At 40.6% G+C, this 18640-nt stretch overlaps 1 protein-coding gene across 4 annotated transcripts in view; it reads left to right on the top strand.

Annotated features, from left to right (window-relative positions):
• Window positions 1-18640, top strand: part of LOC121675991 (solute carrier family 4 member 1 adaptor protein) — a 23515-nt gene extending 4875 nt beyond the window's left edge. The window contains exons 7-14 of one of the 4 annotated variants that reach the window (XM_042051871.1): window positions 87-156; window positions 3845-4034; window positions 4854-4965; window positions 5540-5777; window positions 6542-6616; window positions 7643-7713; window positions 9854-9926; window positions 14153-18640. In XM_042051871.1, coding sequence (XP_041907805.1) covers window positions 87-156; window positions 3845-4034; window positions 4854-4965; window positions 5540-5777; window positions 6542-6616; window positions 7643-7713; window positions 9854-9926; window positions 14153-14163 — 840 coding nt within the window. In that variant the 3' untranslated portion in view covers window positions 14164-18640. Of the gene's footprint in view, window positions 1-86; window positions 157-3844; window positions 4035-4853; window positions 4966-5539; window positions 5778-6541; window positions 6617-7642; window positions 7714-9853; window positions 9927-11105; window positions 11554-14152 lie in introns of those variants that run through there. The other 3 variants (XM_042051870.1, XM_042051873.1, XM_042051872.1) reach the window with 3 other exon arrangements.

The raw sequence follows: 18640 nt of genomic DNA, 5'->3' as shown, positions 1-18640 counted from the left end.
GGAAGTAATTTGATGGGATATTTGAATAACTGTTAAAATGAGATTTTAACAAGATAAAGTCTTCCAAGCATGTTGTTCTCTCATAGGTCACAAAGCTAAAAGAAGCAGAAAATGAGCTTTCCGAGATAACAGAGAAGCTGAAGGTTTCAGGGAAAGGTAAGGTGTGAAGTTTATTTGATCATAGTGCTTTCCATAAAGAAAAATACAGAGCTTAAAGTTATCTTAGGGATTTCTCTTTTCAAAGGTTTGTGATTTGGGTTTTTTTTTCAGTGTCCACTTTTCACAAAGGGATAGGAAGGTTTGCAGGTCACTGAGTTAGCTCGAGAGAATTCTTACAATCTTCATTCAATAGTTTATGTACTCTGTTTATAGTCACTTGCTAATGACTGCAGCTTTTTCCAAAGCAAGCAACATCTAAGTTAAAGTAAGGTGGCAAGTGTACAAGCTTCTGGAGTTCTAAGAGGGTGAGTATTATTACTGTGTATCTCCCCATATTGCTGAAAGTGACCCAGTTTGAGGAATGCTGTTTTTTCCGCTCCTTAAAAAAACATTTATAAGGGAAGAGGAAAAAACTTTCAGAAGAGGTAATATATTTTCTTTCACTTCTCTAATTGTAAACACACTGTGAAATGGAAAAGCGGGAAGAGAGAAATGTGGAGACAAAGCAGTTGACACTTAACCCGTATGTTGAGTGTACATGCCAGTACATGTGGGTGCCATTCAGGTTCTAGGATTATGCCTTTGTTTCTAAAGGCAGAGCCTTTCCAGAGCAGTGATTGTATCTGTTGGTGAGTTAGGTTTAAAAGCAAACTGTACCAATAGCTGCATTTTGCTTTCTGTTACTGATGATGTCTTGTGGAGTAAAAGGAAGGCAGTAAGGAAATGTGTTTAGGCTGGGTCTTCACAGAAAAACCTTTTTAAAAGAGTTGGCATTAATAAAGGTTGCAGCATTAGTTTGTCAGAAGTTTCTGTCCAAGAAGCCTAGCAATGTGACAGCTGGGCTATCTTCTGTGCATTATATGGTTGTGTTTCATTCTAGTTATTCAGGTCCACACCAAAACTAATTTGTATCAACACTTTTGTTGGTGACTGATTATACCAGATCCCTGTTCAAAGAGCACTACCGTTCCACCAGGCATTCTAACTGATGTTCAGTGTGTTTGAAGGAATTGTTTTCAGCCTTATACTTTTGATAAGTAGTTGTCAATTGACTAGCAAAAGAAGCTAATGCTTAGACTGCCTGAGAGGTGTAATTCCAAGCTTTCCTATGTTCTGATACCTTTGTTTCTACTGATACTGTTTCTCAACAAGACTGTTGAATTATATTGTAGTAGAGGCTGGGTGAAGGGAGAGTCAGTCCAGTTTTATACTTCTGCTAATACCATGTAGTGCTGCAGGCCCCCTCCTCACCAAAACCTGGCCATGCAAACCCAATACACATACTTTTGTGAGTTGCAGGTGGTTACACAACTAGTTCAGAGCTCTGAAATAAAGTGCATTCTTGGCACTTATTGAAGTACAGAATCATTCAGTATTGGATGGGAATTCCCTAGAACTAGACCAGGATAAAACAAACATAGCAAATATTGCATCAATCATCTGCTTTGTTTGGGTGTTTTCTAGATCCTTGGGTTTTCTCTTGTTGAATGCTTTAGGTTAATCACAGATGTTGAGAAAGCCAGGAGCAGGGTTATTGACCATGGAACATTCTTACCAATGTCATGAGCTATCCAGCAAAGCTGCTGCATTACATACAGTTCTGAAACCTTAATGCACTTTTGTTTGCTCTAAATGATTATTTGGAGCCTAAGGACAAGAGTGTAGAGACACCAGTGAGTGAATGACAGGCTAAATTGCTACACCTCTTACCAAACACTTGGAGGAATTAAGTAGTTGTCTAAAAAAATCTCAGTCGAAATTCACAAATTGTTCCCTGGGGTTCTTCAGAACTAATTACTGATAGACTGACTTGGTATCTCTCATTCACTGATGCTGCTGAATGCAGATCAAATATATGGAGCTCTTCAGTCTCATCTTTGGTTGCCTGTTCAGGAAAAAATACCAATAAGCTTTTTGTCACTGGGATATGAAGTATAATAGACATGATTGATTCACCTCATACTAATGTCAGATTTTACTTCAATAGTGTAGAAAACTGCTGCAACAGATCAGGAATGCTGACTAACTCTGCAAGCTGAACTAGCTGGTATTAGGCCCTGTTGGTGGAATCGAGCAGAGAATCCGATTTGCAAGAAGGGGCAATCTGACTCCCTCAGCATCACTCTCTGACCGAAGCACTTACACGGCTGTGCCGTACAGCAGTGAGCTCTGAATTGAATTGTGGAGCTGTAATTGTTCTGAATAATATGACTACTCACTAAACCACATCTTTGTAATTTGATGTTTAAATCAAATTATCATTCTGCTCCGCTCCTGCCTGCAAGGAGGTTCAGACTGATTGTTAACAATACCTTTTCATTGTTGGTTTTTATCTTGGTTCGTATTAATAGTTGTTATGAAAAACAAGAGTATTTCTATCAGAATTTCTTTTATGACATGTTTTGTCATCATTTATGCTTGCATGGAGGTGGATACTACAACTGTTTCTTATCTTTTGAAGCCTATTAATTCTGTATATCTTTGAACAGTTACTGTTACGGCTTTCATGTCTTTTCAAATGGTAAACTCTGTTTTGTTTTACACCAGAACTATCCTTTTCAATTGAATCAATTTATGAGCATAAATCTTATTAGACTTTCCTCTAATTATTTAAGTCTTGTAAAAGTGCTCAAATATGTACTCTTTAGAATAACTTAGTCTGTTTTATTTTTATGAATTTAAAATTTCAAGTGCTACTTAATTAACTCAAGCTGAACTGAAAATAACTCAGTGATCAAATAATTACGCTTGTGCATTTATACAAAAACACTTATAAGGCAGAAAATTCATATTGGATTTGCCACTTTTCATTTAATATTAAAAGGCAGAAAACTATCTGTCAAAAGACTTGTTAAAATTCTGGCAAGAACATTCTTCTTTGTTTGCCTCCAGGTTATCTTTGAATACCATATAACAACTTCTGAAGCACTGTTCAAGCCAAAGAAAGGCATTTTTCTGGATCTTTTTGTTTGGTTATTTTAAATCCAGGTGTTAGAAGTCTGTATTTATTTTTCTTAGTCATTAGAGATTTAGTTTTACCTCCTGAGTTTTATTTTAATTAGTCAAATACGCAAAAAATTATTAATATTTTGAAATTAATTGGAGTAGGAAGACTGTCATTATTCTTTTTCAAGTTCAAAGCAGTTTTCTTGCAGAAAATCTAGTCACAACAAAGGTAAGTTCTGCGTGATTGGCCTAATGCGTTAAATTGGTTTTGTATGCACCTTTTCGGGGTAGAAGGTGGCGTTGATTGATTTTGAACTTTGCAAATGTTATGACATAAATATTCCAGGAAAGTCAAAATCGGATTCCCTATGCAGTAGTGTAGGTTTTCTTGTGACTGAGATTATTTAACTTTGTGACTACAAAAAAACCCCTAAGCCACCTTTTCAGGGAGAGCAGATCTAGAAGTGAGATGTACAACCAGGAATAATGCTCACAAAGAAACATTCAGTTTTAAAAGAGGCCTTGTTAGGTAAGTGAATTAAAGTTTCCTTTCAGGCTTTTGTTGGAGAAATGCTTTCATCTTTCCAGGCCTAACAACCTCCGTTATTTCACTATTCAACAGAAACTCACTGAGAGGATAGTTGTTCCTGTGTACCTTATTCTCTAAAGGCAGGACCTGATGGCTACAGTTCTTATCTCCCCACCATAACATTATGTCTCTCCCCTTTATCTTGCCTAGTCCAGTCCCATCCAGCAGCTCAAGATTCCTTGGATGAATTCATGACCGAAATAAAATCAGGAGGCACCTTAGATAGCGTGGCACGAAAGAAGCTTCACTTGCGGTCGTTTGAACTGAAGAAAGAGCAGCAGAGACTGAAAGGGTTAATAAAGCTTGTCAAGCCTGCAGAACTGCCTGAGCTGAAGCCCCAGTAAGTCTTGGTGAAAACATAAAACGATTCCTTTTCCCTTTATTGTTATCCATGGGCAGCTGTGCAAGCCCAGTAAATAGACAGCTTTCCAATCACAAAAGCAGGACAGCCTTCCAGACTACCTGGCTCATCTCTTTAAGGAACTGCTCTGCCTCTGGGCTATTGCAGCATCCATGGCTGAGGGGAATGCACAACACTGGAGTAAGACCAGCCCAAGCTGGCAGGATGACACGGGTAAGGGACTGGAAGCATAGTATTAGCTTCTTTAACTTTTTTCCCAACCTGCATCCAAAAGAAACTGAAGAATTTTACAGGTATTATATACAACATGAAACCCACTTTCACTCTGTGAAATGTATTTGGAAGTCAAATGTAGTGGCTGTTCAACTACTGCCTAGCAGCACCACTGCAGTTTGAGAGGGTGTGTGCTGGGTTCATTATTTGCTAACGGCAGCTTGATTAGAGGTTAATTACTTAATTCGTTTAAATTGAGGTTTGGCCTCCAAGTGTGGTTTTATATATAAATATGTGTGTATGTATGCATGCAGTTGAATTTAAGGGAGTCTGTGTGATACAGAGGGTTTTCTCCTTGTTTATTTTTTGCTTCCTGTTATGGCACATATCTGGATCCTACAACATATATGTAGGATGGAGGAGTCCTCTCTTGCAGCTTCCTCCTTGGATGGTGCAAGTGGAAGAGAAATAAAAAGATTTTTTGTATATCCACTTCTCATAGGCAGACTTTTTTTTTGCATTTGTCTACATAAGATTTGTTTGATACTTTGTATACTGTTTTCCTTTGTGTCTAATTTTTATTAGGGGTGGGAGTTACAGTCTGAATGCAGAGAACAAGCCTAAAAAGATGAACCTGCCTCTCTTCGGTGCAATGAAAGGGGGGAGCAAATTCAAACTGAAAACTGGAAGCCTAGGGGTAAGTTGGACTTTAAGTGTTGCAAGTCAGTGGCTGTTTGTGGGACACCTTCTCAGGCTGTGGAGGCTGTAGGTGGCAACTGTGTCTTCTCACACACATGGAAATAGCATGGAGATCCAGCCTGTGGCAGTGGGAGGTGCATGGACAACGAGCAGTGGTGTTGGAGCAGTTGCCATTCTGTGTCCTTGTACAGCCAGTTTCCTGGGGCACAGCTGTGGTCAAAAGGCAGTGGACAAATAGAGACAGTCTGAGGGCATCAGGTTGAACCAGTGCTCTACTTCAACAGCTGGTCCTTTTCTTGTTCTCTGTCTTGATAACCAGGATCACATCCACAATTGATTCAGTTTCCAGTGTCCCTCTTATGAAAAGACTGTACTTCTTGTTTATGGTCTGGATGTATTTTTTCATCTTCCATCTCTACGAATAACTTTTCCTTAAAACCTAACTATTTGTCATCCTGAGAGTGTTTCCTTACCAGCTGTCTCTGACAGTAGTGTGTGTGCTTTCTCCTGTAATGAGTATCTGTGACAGCTGCCTCTTTCTTGGCACTGATGCACAAGTCTTTGTCTTGCAGAAGTTGCCTGTTAAGCGTCCAGACATCCCTGAAAGCTTGTTAAAAACAAAAGATGATGGACCGGAGGAGGAGGAGGAGGAAGAGGAAGAAATGGAAGAGCAGCAAGAAGCAGATGCGGTAAACAGCAGAGTATCAAACCTGGAAATTAAAATGACAACAGAGAAAGAAACAGGAAAAGAAAGTCTTGCTCCTGATGGCTCTCCTTGCAATAACAAGAATCTAGAATCCCTTCAGGATGGTAAACTGTTGTTTCTGATTTTTTCAGTAATGAAGATGAGTCTGTTACTGCTGATTTTTTAAGAGCTATGTGAATCAGATGTTTGAGTCACAGGTTCTCCAGCCTGTTTCTTTTCCATAGTTTTTTTGCCATGAGTTCAGAGTCTGTGTGGCAGCAGCTGAGTATCACATGGTTCTAGCTGAAACTCTGCTTGGCAGTCAGTGTTTCATGCTTTTTGGTAAAATAGAGTAAATCTCCTGGATGTAAGAAAGTCCTATTTTGTTAAGCCCTGTTTCCATTAAATTGATTGTCCAAATGAAAACAACTGCAATGTTTTGTTGGCAGTAAAAGTGACATAATAAGAAAACAAATGTCTGTGCAAAACTTCAGATCCATTTGTAAGGAGGTAAAACAATTTCAAAAGTGGTAATGGAAAGGTATCTTTGAGGTATCTCCAATCCCTCCTTTTCTGTATCAGCCTGATGCATTTGAAAACTGAGTAATGATGTTTCTCATTGAACAATATTTTTGATAACAGAAAGCTAGGTCTAGCTTCTTGGCTTAATGCTGGACAGGTTGCTGCTGAAAAGTGTTCTAACAGATCACAGAATTTTCTTTATTGTATTGCAATGGACTTGGTGGATGAAATAATTGGGAAGACTTTTGAGAGTTCTCCCTGAGACAAATGTAGCAAAGAGTTCCCTTCTGCACTTGGTCTCAGGGATGCAATCTGCTCATTCAAGTTACTGCAGTGCCCACCGAGCTCTTTCTTTTTTCTGTTACAGGCGTTGATTTTCTGCCTGAGCCAAAGGTACTGAGGAATGAATCTCAGACAGGACCCTCACAAGAGAAATCCCAAGGTGAACAGTACAATACAGACCATTTTGTAGTACCATGTGGGTTTAGAAACTGACTAAAGGGCTTACTGTCTAATGTGGGTCAAAGGAAACTGAGCCTAATCTAGAGCCTAAAGAATCTAGAATTGAACTGAAAGATTGTGTTTTGCTTGGGAAGTGGTAAGTGTATGGTAAAGACAAGTCACTTCCGCTACAGTTCTCCTTGCTTTTCATAGTCATTAATTGCTTTGAGATCCTTTGTTTTAAAAAAAACAGTGTGAGAACAAGAATTAATTTAGGAGAATATGATGATGCTTTTTACTCCCTTATTCTTTTGCACTAGCTCTTAACACTACAGGAGGACAGAACTTCCTTTTATAAAGTGACAAATGCTACATAACACATTAGGTAATAGTCTGCTAGTGACCTTGATGATGCCTCTGCATGTATGCACAAATACCAGAGCTTCAAAATGAAGAATGTTGGGTGTACATGGTGGAGATTTTTAAGACCTTTCTATTTTTTCATAACTCAGACTCCTAAGAATCTATCCTCATCATCTCACCCATACACTTAAGCCATGAGAGTATCAATATTTCAGAGACGAAGTGGAAGAAAACCAAAGAATTCTTCTCACCCATCAACTCTGAAGTTTGGTGTTTGTTTTGTTGGGGTGTTTTTAAAGCAAATTAGTCCTGCACATTTTTCCTACTCGTTCCTTTCTAAATCAATCACTGCAGGGATTACAGATAGTGTCTTTTAGAAAATAAACATCTGCCATTAACTAAAGTTAACATTACAGAATCACTAGTAGAGGATCTTACTAAACTGCATTCAGTTACATGACTGACAGTGTATTTAACATAAGTTAAATCTAGGAAAAACAATAAGATGTGCAGCAATATTTTTGTTAAGTATGAATTGTGGTGCAGTGAGATATCTTGGATTTCCTTATGGATGTATTAATTTTTATGTGAACTTCCTGTAAGTTCATTTCTGTAGAATTGGTCATTTGTGCTGTGTCATAAAACAAATCTGCTTTCTTTCCAGCATCCAAGGTAGTAAATAAGGAACCTGAAGAGACATCTGAGAAAGTTAAGAAAGTCCATAGCTCAAGCAAGGTCAGTTATGACACTATGACTCCTGCAGCTTGAGAGAAAATAATTTCTAGGCTTTTTTTTTTAGTGAAATAGTAACAATTTGATGGACTCTAACTTGGTGATAATAGTGCTTCTCTGCTTGACTAAGACCCAAATGTAGAACTATATTCTGCTATTGAACACAGATTGTGGAGTCTTTGAAAAGGCAAAGCACAGCATTTCAGACATGCTAGAGGTTCTCTGTTCAATCACAAAAGTTATTTTTTTCACCTTTTCACTTGGCACTTGCTAATTGCTGCTTCTCCGGTATCACAAGTGTTACAGCACATAGGTTCTCTCCAGGCTTTGAAATGTCAATGCAAAGTTTTCCTTGGAGAGTAGCCTGGGAAATAGATATTGGCTTACACAGAACACTCTGTACTAAAGCTGCAGTTAGTCTGTATCAAACCTCATCCTTCTCTGTAAGATGGGAAAAGAGATGAGTCTAAGAGATTAATGTCTTTTGCAACCAAGTTGTCACTGAATTTGAGTGGATGTACCAGGTAATGTTTCTCCTGTGCATAAGATTTGTATTAAAATGTAAAGTATATGAGCTTTGCACATTTTGGGACTCAGTCAATTGTCTCCTTCCTGGAGCTGGGAAGGATCTTCTCTGACAGCCTAATGATTATTGTGAGGCTCTTCTCTTTAGAGGGCATCCCACCCTTCTGCTGACTGCAATCAGAGGAGATGACTCTACTTGGTGGACCATGAGTTCTGACCACTGGGGCAGTTTCTTTGTAGGGACCATCTAATTTTAGCCCTGCAGCACTTACTGAACCTCAGTTCCCTGCATCCTGTGTGTGCTGACTGCTGCCTTGTTAGTCCTGGCAGAGGACCCAGGGATTGGGTAGGCACAGTCCTCAGAACTGTCTTTTGTTGCTGGCCTTGCTAAAGATGCTAGAGAAATCAAGAGTATATTTATAGTGGTAAAGCTCAATTTTTACCACTTTTATGAATATGGGAGGACAAGGCAGTTTTTCATGCTGAGGCAGTCAAGTCAGCACCTCTCATCAGCAGAGAGTTTGCTCTAACACTGAGCATTCTCCAAATGCCAGATGTATTAGATGTATTCCTTCTCCCATCACAAATCACTTTTTCCACATGCTGTCTCTGCCTTTGGGCTCAGATCTTGCATGGAAAGTATCAACCAGAAGTCAGCTTTTTCTTTTTTTTGTAATATTTCAATAACTTTGAATCATGTAAAACTGGAAAAACAATTTTCAAGTGATTGTTCACAAGCCAGATTTAAAAGCTGTGCAACTCTGCAGTCTCATGTTTTGGAAAACATTAGTCTTCTAAAAAAGCTGTTTTAGATGTTAATTTGGGGAAGAAAAGTTTTTGAGGGAATGAAAATTTGCTTCAACTGCATAACTTGAGATTGTGTAATGATACTACAGAGTAATGCAAATCAGTGCTGAGTAACTTGGCGTTATTCTGAGCTTTTAAGTCTTGCACTCTACAGTTGTATGATTTTTTTACCTGTAGTTGTTGAAAACAGAAGTTGTTGAGAAAATGATGCTGATGTGGCAAAACTTAAAAATCTAGGGACAAACAGATACTGCTATGTCAACAACTGCATTGCAAGTGACCTGTTTTGGTTTGCTTTAACATTTCAAGATGCCAGTGAGACCTGAAAAAATTCTTTTCTTTTTGAAAACAAAGCTGTCCTTATATAACAGCTGAACTTTTATAAATTCCAGTTTGAAAGTCACCTTAAACCCTAAGTTTTCAGTGGCATTGTGCATTGAAATCAGTAAAGCACTTACTGAAAATCCTACTCTAAAGCCTTCCCCTGCATAAAGAAATCCTATGTCAAATGATACCACCAAACATTAGGTTTATACTGTCCTGAAGTGAACAGGTTCTGTTTTGAGGGGGAAATTGGGCTGGATGACCTCCAGAGGTCCCTGCTAACCAGCATTTCTGCTAGTCTGTGACTAATAGAAATGAACTGGGTCTGTTTGAGGGTTTGATGTTTCTTTTGTATTACTGTTTTCATCCCTGACTCTTGTAGAAATAACCCTCTCAGTATTTGTCTCTGAATTAATGAGAGGTTTAGTGGCTGTGACACATTGGTGGAGGAGTGCAGCACCTTAAAAAATCTTCACTCTCTTCGCAGGTCCAACAACCTTTTTTTTCCTCACAGTACCCAGATGATGACCCAGACTACTGCATATGGATTCCTCCTGCAGGTATCAACCATTTCCTTACTGGTCTTAGTCTCATAACTCAGGAATCTTCCTAATAAGTTGTCAGGATGTCCTTGTAAACCCTTGAGAAAAAGCTAATTCAGGAATACTTCACCCAGAACCTGACGTTTTGTGGCATATTATGCCCCATGTTTGTTGTATGGTCATGCAAGTCCTGCAGTGAAATACAGACCATATCTGTAGTAGCTTCATGGCAATGGAGAGATACACCTGAAGTTTGTTTTTCAGTTTTGTAACACCTCAGAGAGCTAACTGCATTCACACATGGTGGTATGATGATCTAGTTGAAAGACAAGCTCAAACCTTCCCTAGGGATAAATGCTCCAGCAATTTTAGTATTCTCAGTTTTCACTGAAGTCTGTGAAATCCAAAAATGCTTCTTTGCAGGTTTTTTGCAAAAACATTGGAATACAAACACATTTGTTTTGGCGAAAAGTCTTGATAATGCTTTGGTGAAGGCACTGAATAATTGATACACTCATCCAACATATGTTAAACTTGAATAATTTTTTTTTTTTTTAGTTCCAGGGTGTTTTTAGCTAGGTGAAGTTACTCTTAAACAGGGTAATGAATGTTCAGTTCCTCTAAAATAGAAAACTCATTTTCATGCATTGAGGTTTTCAGAGTAAGTTCAAAGCTTAGTCTTCACTTCATAAATTCATTACTATAATTTTTGTAAGGCTGTTGTAAGGTTATAGAAATAAGAATAAATTTCACTGAAGAAAACTGTAATTTAGTGAATCATGCTTCAATGAAAAGACTGCACATCTCTGGCATATGAATCCACAGGAACAGAATACTGGATTCAGGTCTGATCTGGGATAGTTAAGCAATCTGTGTCCATAAGAGGGAGCTCTGTTTTCTATCTCTGCCTGCTAATAAATAGTAAAATGTTCCTTCTAAGCTGTCGTTATGAGGACTCCAGAAAAAAAACCCAAACAAAACAACCACAAAACCAGGAGTACCTGATGTAATCTTGACACTTAGTAAAATTGAAATGAACTGTAAGTGTAAATCAAAAGACACATTGCAATATGCAGCCTTTTTATCCTCTGTGCTTGTATGCCTGGTGCTATCTAGAGACTATTTCATACAGGGATACACGTTTCTCTTAGATGAGGGGATAAAGGAATAATGCAACTCTTCCTCTTTGTCCATTAGGTCAAAGTGGTGATGGCAAGACTCATCTCAATGAAAAATATGGCTATTAAGCGTCCAGTGCCCCAGAGTACATCTGAGGCTTGAAGGAACACTCTCTGCTTTGGTCTCTTTAACTACACGTGAAGTGAGGGATAAGAGACTTGGGTTTTCAAATGCTGTTTCAAATTCAAGGGCATCAGCAGCTGCTCTGGCTCTTAGCTCTCCATGTGTGTCCTCTGTTTGTCTTCCAGATACTTTTTTAAAGTAAAAGCCCACACATTCTTCTGCCTCTTCTTTCACTTTTAGCCTTGTTTGTTGTTTTTTTTTTGTTTGGCTTGAAACTGTAGGTTCATTTTTCCTTTTGTAAATAAAAGTAGACCAAAATGTTAAAAGAATACACATCTGTATACTTACAGGCTTGATAAAATTTATTCATGTTGGGTTTATGCAATTAAAATAAGAAACACTACGGTTTGTTTCTGTGGCTGCTGTTTGAAAATACTGTCATGGTAAACACCACTTAAAACTTGAGGGTACTTTTTTTTCCTTTCCTATGGAAAAAAGAAAAATTTCTGTTTTGCAAAGGAAATTGTTTTCATTTCTTCCTCGTGCAGCTGTTGGAATACCTGGTATGGACAGGAAATGGTGAGTGTACAATGTTATAAAGGTCCAGCAATGTCAAAGAACTGAAGAGGCTGGCACTGCTTATCTTGAGTCAGGGAGTAACAGAAGAAACAGATGGAAGGATATCCTGGGAAAGCCTGTAATGAAGTGTGTTCTTCTCGTGTCGCAACATGAGCAAAGTGCCATCTTGGTGCAGTTCAAGGCATGCTTGCTCTTGGCTTATCACTAATATCGTTTTGAATGTCTGTGTGATTAGGCTATGAAATTCTTTGCCATCAAAAATTGTTCGAGACACAAATGAAGTTAGGTTCAAAGAGCAAACAGGCATCTTTATAGAGAGGTGACAAGTGGAAGCTTCTTAGAAGCTCCTAGTGTTTTCCCTGTACCCCAGGGTCCATTGGTGCAGGCAGTTCCCCCCCCCCAGCAAGGGCAACCTCCTCATGGCAGTGTGAATGGAAGTAATCAAACAAGCAAAGGGCAAGTCCATGTTCCCCAACCTTCTGAGCCTGCACATCAAGTCCTCTTTGGGGTGGGGGGGAGTTGAAGAGACCAAGGGAGTGTGAGTAAGCTGGAGTGTGCCCCAGGGCTATGGAGTCCTGCAAGGAGGCCAGCAAGGGACTGCCAGGACCCTGGGAGCACTGCCCGACCTTCCTGTCCTTGCCCAGCCCCTCTGGGCTCGGACAGAAAAATGAATCTCTTCTGTTTGTTGCAGTTCAAGTCCAGCTTTGAATTTCTAAGCAGCACTTGGGACCTGTAGCCTCCAGCTCAGTAACACGGCCATCACTCATCAGCTCACCTAAATAAATAATCTTTGTCTGGGAGAATCCCCTGGGTGACTCAGGATTGTCCCAGAGCCTGTGCTGTGGTAAAGGCATGGTCATGCAGGATGTCTGAGGTTTTAAATGGCTGTAGGCACAACCATACAGGGGCAAGGAAAACTGTAGAAATTGCAGTCTTGCAAATCAAGGACACACATCCTTTGGTGTGCTTCCACCAGCCAGTGGCTGCATCCTCATGGACAAATCACAGGAGGGCACGTTAGAAGCTGGGGTGAAGGGATAACCATACAACTCCTTACTTAACAAGCTCAAGCTACAAAACAGCATCTTTCTGCCTGTAATCCTCAGCATATGTAGCAGGGTTTTGTCTGCATGTGCACACCAGGCTGGGCAGCCTAAAGCTTCCTGCTTCTGGCAGAGGCATATCTTTATGTAATGCAAGGAAAGGCTGTTGCCTCTCTATTCAAAATGCCAGACCTCATGGGTTTCACAGCTGTAGCCCTTCCCCAGAACCTTGTTCGGTTCCAGGGTATACCAGGCAACTGCAAGGGACTTCTATTCAGCAGCAGCAGGCCTGCCAGGTTTCAGACAGGGAAAATAATAATTTTCCATTTATGCTCATGAGAAGCACTAGGGAAAAGAGCCCATGTAAGTACACCTTTATTTTTACCAGTCTAAAGTAGGTGGTCAGTGTATCTTTTCATCAGGGGCTGCTTTGTAGTACAGACAAATGGCATTGACCTGCTGCCAGAAAACACATCTCTGGGGATAAGGGCCTGGACAGTTTGGTCCTGGCTAAGACCATGAGCTCCCCATCTGTTTCTTTTCATAGCAGCTCACTTGTGCTCCCATCTGGATCTGATGGTAAACCCTGCTTTCATTAGGCCGTCCATCTTTCATTTGATTGTGTAACATGAACACCCAAAGGTTGTCCCCACTGGATGGTTCCAGTCATTTTCATGGTGGCATTCAATAAAACCATGGAAAAAGCACCCATTATATTTGAAAGTTGTTGTCCTCCCATTGCTGATCACTTTGCCACCCCAGAAGCAGTTTCTCACTTGATACCCAACAGCTGTGCAATGCATGACAGGTTTGAATATTCTCCTTTTGGGCCAGGTACGTATGTCATTTGTCAAATACCTTTTTCCTCCAATAAGAGCTATAAACCAGTACATGGACATGGGAGTAGAGGTCACCATATTACACAGAAAGGGATCTACAAAGCAATAAAGCTTCACCTTTTCATCACTTTCTTTCTCATCCACTGTGTGACAGGCCATCACCATAATCATCTCTCTGTATGATCTGCAGGCCTCCCTCCAAATTTTTACATCTTGCTGGCAATAGTAGCTCAGCTCTTCCTGCAAGTCAAAGATCTCCTGATGGTCTGTGTGCATGTCAAGAATTGCTTTTTTTTCCTTAGGCACCACACTGTGCACCCTCTAATAATCCCCTTGTGGAAGAGGGCCTATGTGACTCTGATTTTAAACAGTGCTGAAAAAATGGAGGAAATAACTTTTGTAGCCCTTGACACCCACAACTTAGGGAAGACTGCTTAGTTTCATGACTAAAAAATGTAAAGAGTCTATGAAAATGAAAATTCTGCTTGCACATCAGTTTAACACCCTGGGTAATTAATTGCAGACGTGTTTTTTCTTTCAGAAGCTGGCTGACAGCGGAGCAGCCATTATAGCCTCTGGCCTTAGAGAAGCGCAGCCCTGAAACTTGTGTCATTAAGCAGCTGACTAAAGTCCACGTGTCTCCTTAAGCTCTCATTCACCTTCAATTTTCCTTTGGACTCCTTCATCCCATGGGGCATCTGGCACTAACTCCACGGCAAAAATGTGCGGTTTCCTGCTGGTTTTCAAGGTCGTTTTTTTCTAGATGACTTGGTGACTTTGGCCCAGCACTGCTGCATTTTCTCTCCATTTCTTCCGAAAGCACAGATTACAGCAAACAACCTCCAGATGGAGCTCACGATGCACAGACCTCACCCCACCTGATGTGTCCTCCGACCCAAGGAGGAATCCCGGCTGTACCCGGGTACCTGTGGCTATGGTGCTTGAAGGATGCTTCCTCTTACTTATCTAAGGAAAACTGAAGCTACATGTAACACTCCACTTTTCAGAACAGAAAGGAGTATTCATAAGATTCTCCAAGCATTCAAAGACGCAGAACGCCTATTTGGTTAACCCAGTCAAACTGGGTTTACAGCACTAAAAATCTCCAGGACACAGAGAGATGTCATTAACGAGCTGCCCATCCTGTAGCAGCTCGCAGGCCTTGCTCCACCATTCCCAAAGTGATTGTTTAAAGCTGCTGTCTCCTGCACAAAGAGCACGATTAGCTCGTATTTTCTTTGGAACATGTGTTTACCTCATTATCATACTTACTTTCCACTGCTACAAAACTTCCAGTTCTGTATTCACCTAATAAATACTCTCAAATTTATGAGGCATCAATGCCCTAAGGCCCTTGAGCACCTAATGTTTGGGCAGCTGGCTGCGGTTCTATGCATAAAGAGTATATATTTTTGATACCTGTGTAGCATCACATTCTGCTGTTCTGAGGTACAGAATACACAGCATAGCTGTAGACTTGATATGGGGGGACATTTTTAGGTTTATTTTTTTACATTCTGAAAATGAAACGCTGTCTTAAGAGTTCTCAGTTTCATTTTCAGTGAAGTGAATGTGAGGTAAGATGCTAAAAATGTTCTTTAAGTCAAAGAAAATACCTATATATCAGCCTGATTTGCTTAATTATGCTTTTAAATTGTGGAAGTGTTTTGTTGATTGTGCAGCTGTGTGGATGTATATGCAGGTGTATGCATACTTTCAACCATGAATATATTACTTTGTTCCTCTGCTTTGACCTGTTAAACCACTTGAAACTCAAGTTTATTCTTTTGCTGGATGCAGTCTGCTGAAACTGCAGTCTTAGGGCATTTTGAGCAGCTCACCTGTTTATGCTGAGTACCTGTTTCTAATCCAGTTTCTTGTAACACCCAGAAATGAGATATGTAGGCTAAGCATGGCATATGATATGAATCCACCTGCAGGTGACTGCTCAAGGGAAATCTAATGGAGATTAGGCTCATGGAACAGCAGATCAAAACTCACCTGTGCTGGCCCAAGTGATGAGGGTGCTTGGATGATGATGAGGGTGCTCATTAGAAGGCTCACCAGCACCCCAAGACCCAAGGCAAAGAGGTTCTCTTGTTGTATGGATCATGTTTATACCCCTGCATACAATGATATACAAGGCTGAAGCCTTGACCTATGGCTGATAGGCAGTGTGTGCAGTACTTTGGCTTAAATGCAATGACAAAAATCGATGTTCATGTGAATCAAAACTCTTCATACACATGGAAGGTTTTAAGAGCTGGCATGTGTAATACAAGCAGAACAGAGTTTGCTCCAAAAGGGCAGTTCCTAAAGGGAAAGATTTATCCAGTGACTTCTTAGAGTTTCTTCTGATCATTTTCTTTTCATGCAGAAGCCAGGGACTAGCAGATACCTCTTGAAGCCATCCCTTCACAATAGCCTTCCTGATTTAACTTGATCTTGTATCTTTCTCACACCAGACTGTTTGCTGCTACTGCTGCTTCTCTGTTCCGCTGTTGCTTTTCCTGTATATTGAATTCAGTTCAAGCTTAATTGTTTCCCATGGGACAGGACATCGTTGTGCTGAGCCTCTTTCTTTACTCCTCTTCATTCTCAAGCCCAACTCTACTTATCCATATGGCAAAACACCCCCTTCATACTTTTGTCCTGCTCTTGAGTTGCACAGGTGGTTCTGCTGGGAGTTGAACTTAACCAGAAACCAGCCTGAACCATTATTTTTTTCCATCCATCAAGCAGAAACTGAATCTGAATTTGTATTTCAAAGTTTTGAGAGGAGCCTCCAATCCCAGTGGAACCTGAAACAATTTTTTGGGTTTGTTTTCTTTTGGGAAAGTAGAGTGGGGCAGGGGGACACACACAGTTGTCTCCTAGCTGCTCCTTTTCTTTGGAATCTGTCACATCTTTCTTTCTGGGGGGTCCTTCTAGCACAGAACAAAGTGGACAGTATCTGTGGCTAAATCGGGTTTAGCTCCATCTTGTGCCCTTACCTCTGCCAGGAAGGGCTGGCTCCCACTGTGGCAGCTGTCCTGGGCAGGAGCTGTGTTTGCCATTCGGGCAGAACTGAGCAGGCTGCTGGGGTCTGAGCCAGCAGTATGAAGTGGCACAACACTAAACAGCTGCCGCCAAATTTCTCCCTTCTTCTTGTCCCTCATCAGAGAGGAGTCAGGGAAGAGTTGAGATTTGCTCTTATGAATTTCTTCAGGCAGGAAATGGCAGAGCTGTCAGCTTGTGATGGGGTGGGACGACACTTCTTTGCAAAAAGCCAGAGGATTATTTATCTGAAATCTCATAACTCACTCATTCATACCCTTATTCCCCAACCACAAATAATCACCCCACTCCCATTACACCTCTTCAAACAGCAATTCAGGCTGCTCCATGACAGCAAGGCAGTAACATTCTAATTGCTCTTACATGTGAGGGTAACTATAATGGGGTCTGTGGTGGAAAGATGATTTATTTTCCAGTGTTGAAAGCACAGCTGTAAGTACACAGACCTTCTCTGTGCTTTCTCCTGAAACAGCTCCCTTGGCTTCTCAGGTGTCTTGCTGCAAGACAGATGAAACTGTTTTCTCCCTCCAAATTAGCAGATTTGCCTGAGAACTGTCATCTGCTCTTGCAAAGCAGTCAGACAAGGAGACATGTTGTGAAGCACTGATGCACTGCACATTCTCCTCAACTGCTCAAAACACACAGACAAGTATTAAACATTTTAGGCTCTGGCCCAAGCAGAATCAGCTACTACGATTGCACCCTGACCCACTCCCAATCTCTGACTTCCCTATGGCATTTACCTCTTCCTGCCCGACACATCCAGCAGTAAAATGTGTCCAGTTTCACAGAAATGCAGCTGTACTCGGTGAGTAAAACCCTGATCTCTCTGAAAGACACTGATAGTACATTTAGGGCCTTTGTGAAGACCTTTGTTAGCCTGGTGCAACCAAATGTCTCCTCCCCCTGGAGATGGGGTTGGTGTTTGGAGTGGGAGGGAGAGAGGGGAGGATGACCGGATCTCTCTTGTGTAGAAAATGGCAGAATTTAAGCTATGCGTCAAATTACTACACAAAAGCTGTCTATATACTTAGATAGGCCCCTGAAAGCAAATGGGCAGGAGATACAATTTTATTATGCCCAAAAAATTACGCTAGTTAGCTGTTGTGGCACTGGGGTAACTAAAATCCTCTTGGAATAAGCCCTGGTTGTTCTCCAAAGACAAATGTGATGTGGTCTTCTTAGGGTAAAGCATAATGGTGAGAGGTTACAGCTCTGACTGTATGATTGCTTCATGTTATAAAATGAGAACAGCATGAATAAAAAAACCTCTAACATCAATTAGGAAGAAAATTGGCTGGGAGCTCCACAGGTACAGATAGATTAATCTCCATTTACCTCTATCAGAAATAGATTCCATGCCTGTGAACACTAGTCATATATTTCTCTCTAATCATCCTTTCACAGGCTAGGTCACACCAGCTGTGGTGTGTTTGGGGACAGAACAACTATGAAATCCCAAGCAGCTTTCCCAGCAAGAAGATTATTTCACAATCAAGCAGCTTCATCATTTTTGCCTCTGTGCTGGGAGAGAGTTTGGCCTCATTCTTCTTAATGGCTCTAAGCCCAAGACATATGCAGCTATGCCCAAGCAAGTCCTTTGTCCAGCAGGATTTGATGATAGCTTATCTCCAGTCCTATAGTGCTGATCTGTGGTGGCTACATACAGAAAGAGAGGCAGAATATCTACAAACAATACTGAGTATCTAAAAACAATATTGTTATCTTGTCTTAAAATAATATAAAATCTCCAGCAAATTGGATTTCATTGTTGTATCCTGCCTCTTTATCTAGAAATTGTCAAAATGTGTCATGCATGACAGTAGCGTTAACCCAAACCAGTCGAACTCCTTTACTAATGGCTTGTCTTCCTTTCTAATAGCTGCAAAGACTTGCTTAATGTTCTGTTGTGCTTTTTAACAAGCATCCAGTGTCAATGGGACTTCATTAAAGAAGGTTTTATTTAACTGTA

This window comes from Corvus kubaryi, unplaced genomic scaffold (genome assembly GCF_017639235.1).
Source record: "Corvus kubaryi isolate FWS band 111438036 unplaced genomic scaffold, C.kubaryi_AGA036_p1.0 76, whole genome shotgun sequence".
NCBI lineage: Eukaryota > Metazoa > Chordata > Aves > Passeriformes > Corvidae > Corvus > Corvus kubaryi.
Note: the sequence above shows the minus strand (reverse complement) of the source record. Positions and strands in the feature narration are given on the sequence as shown.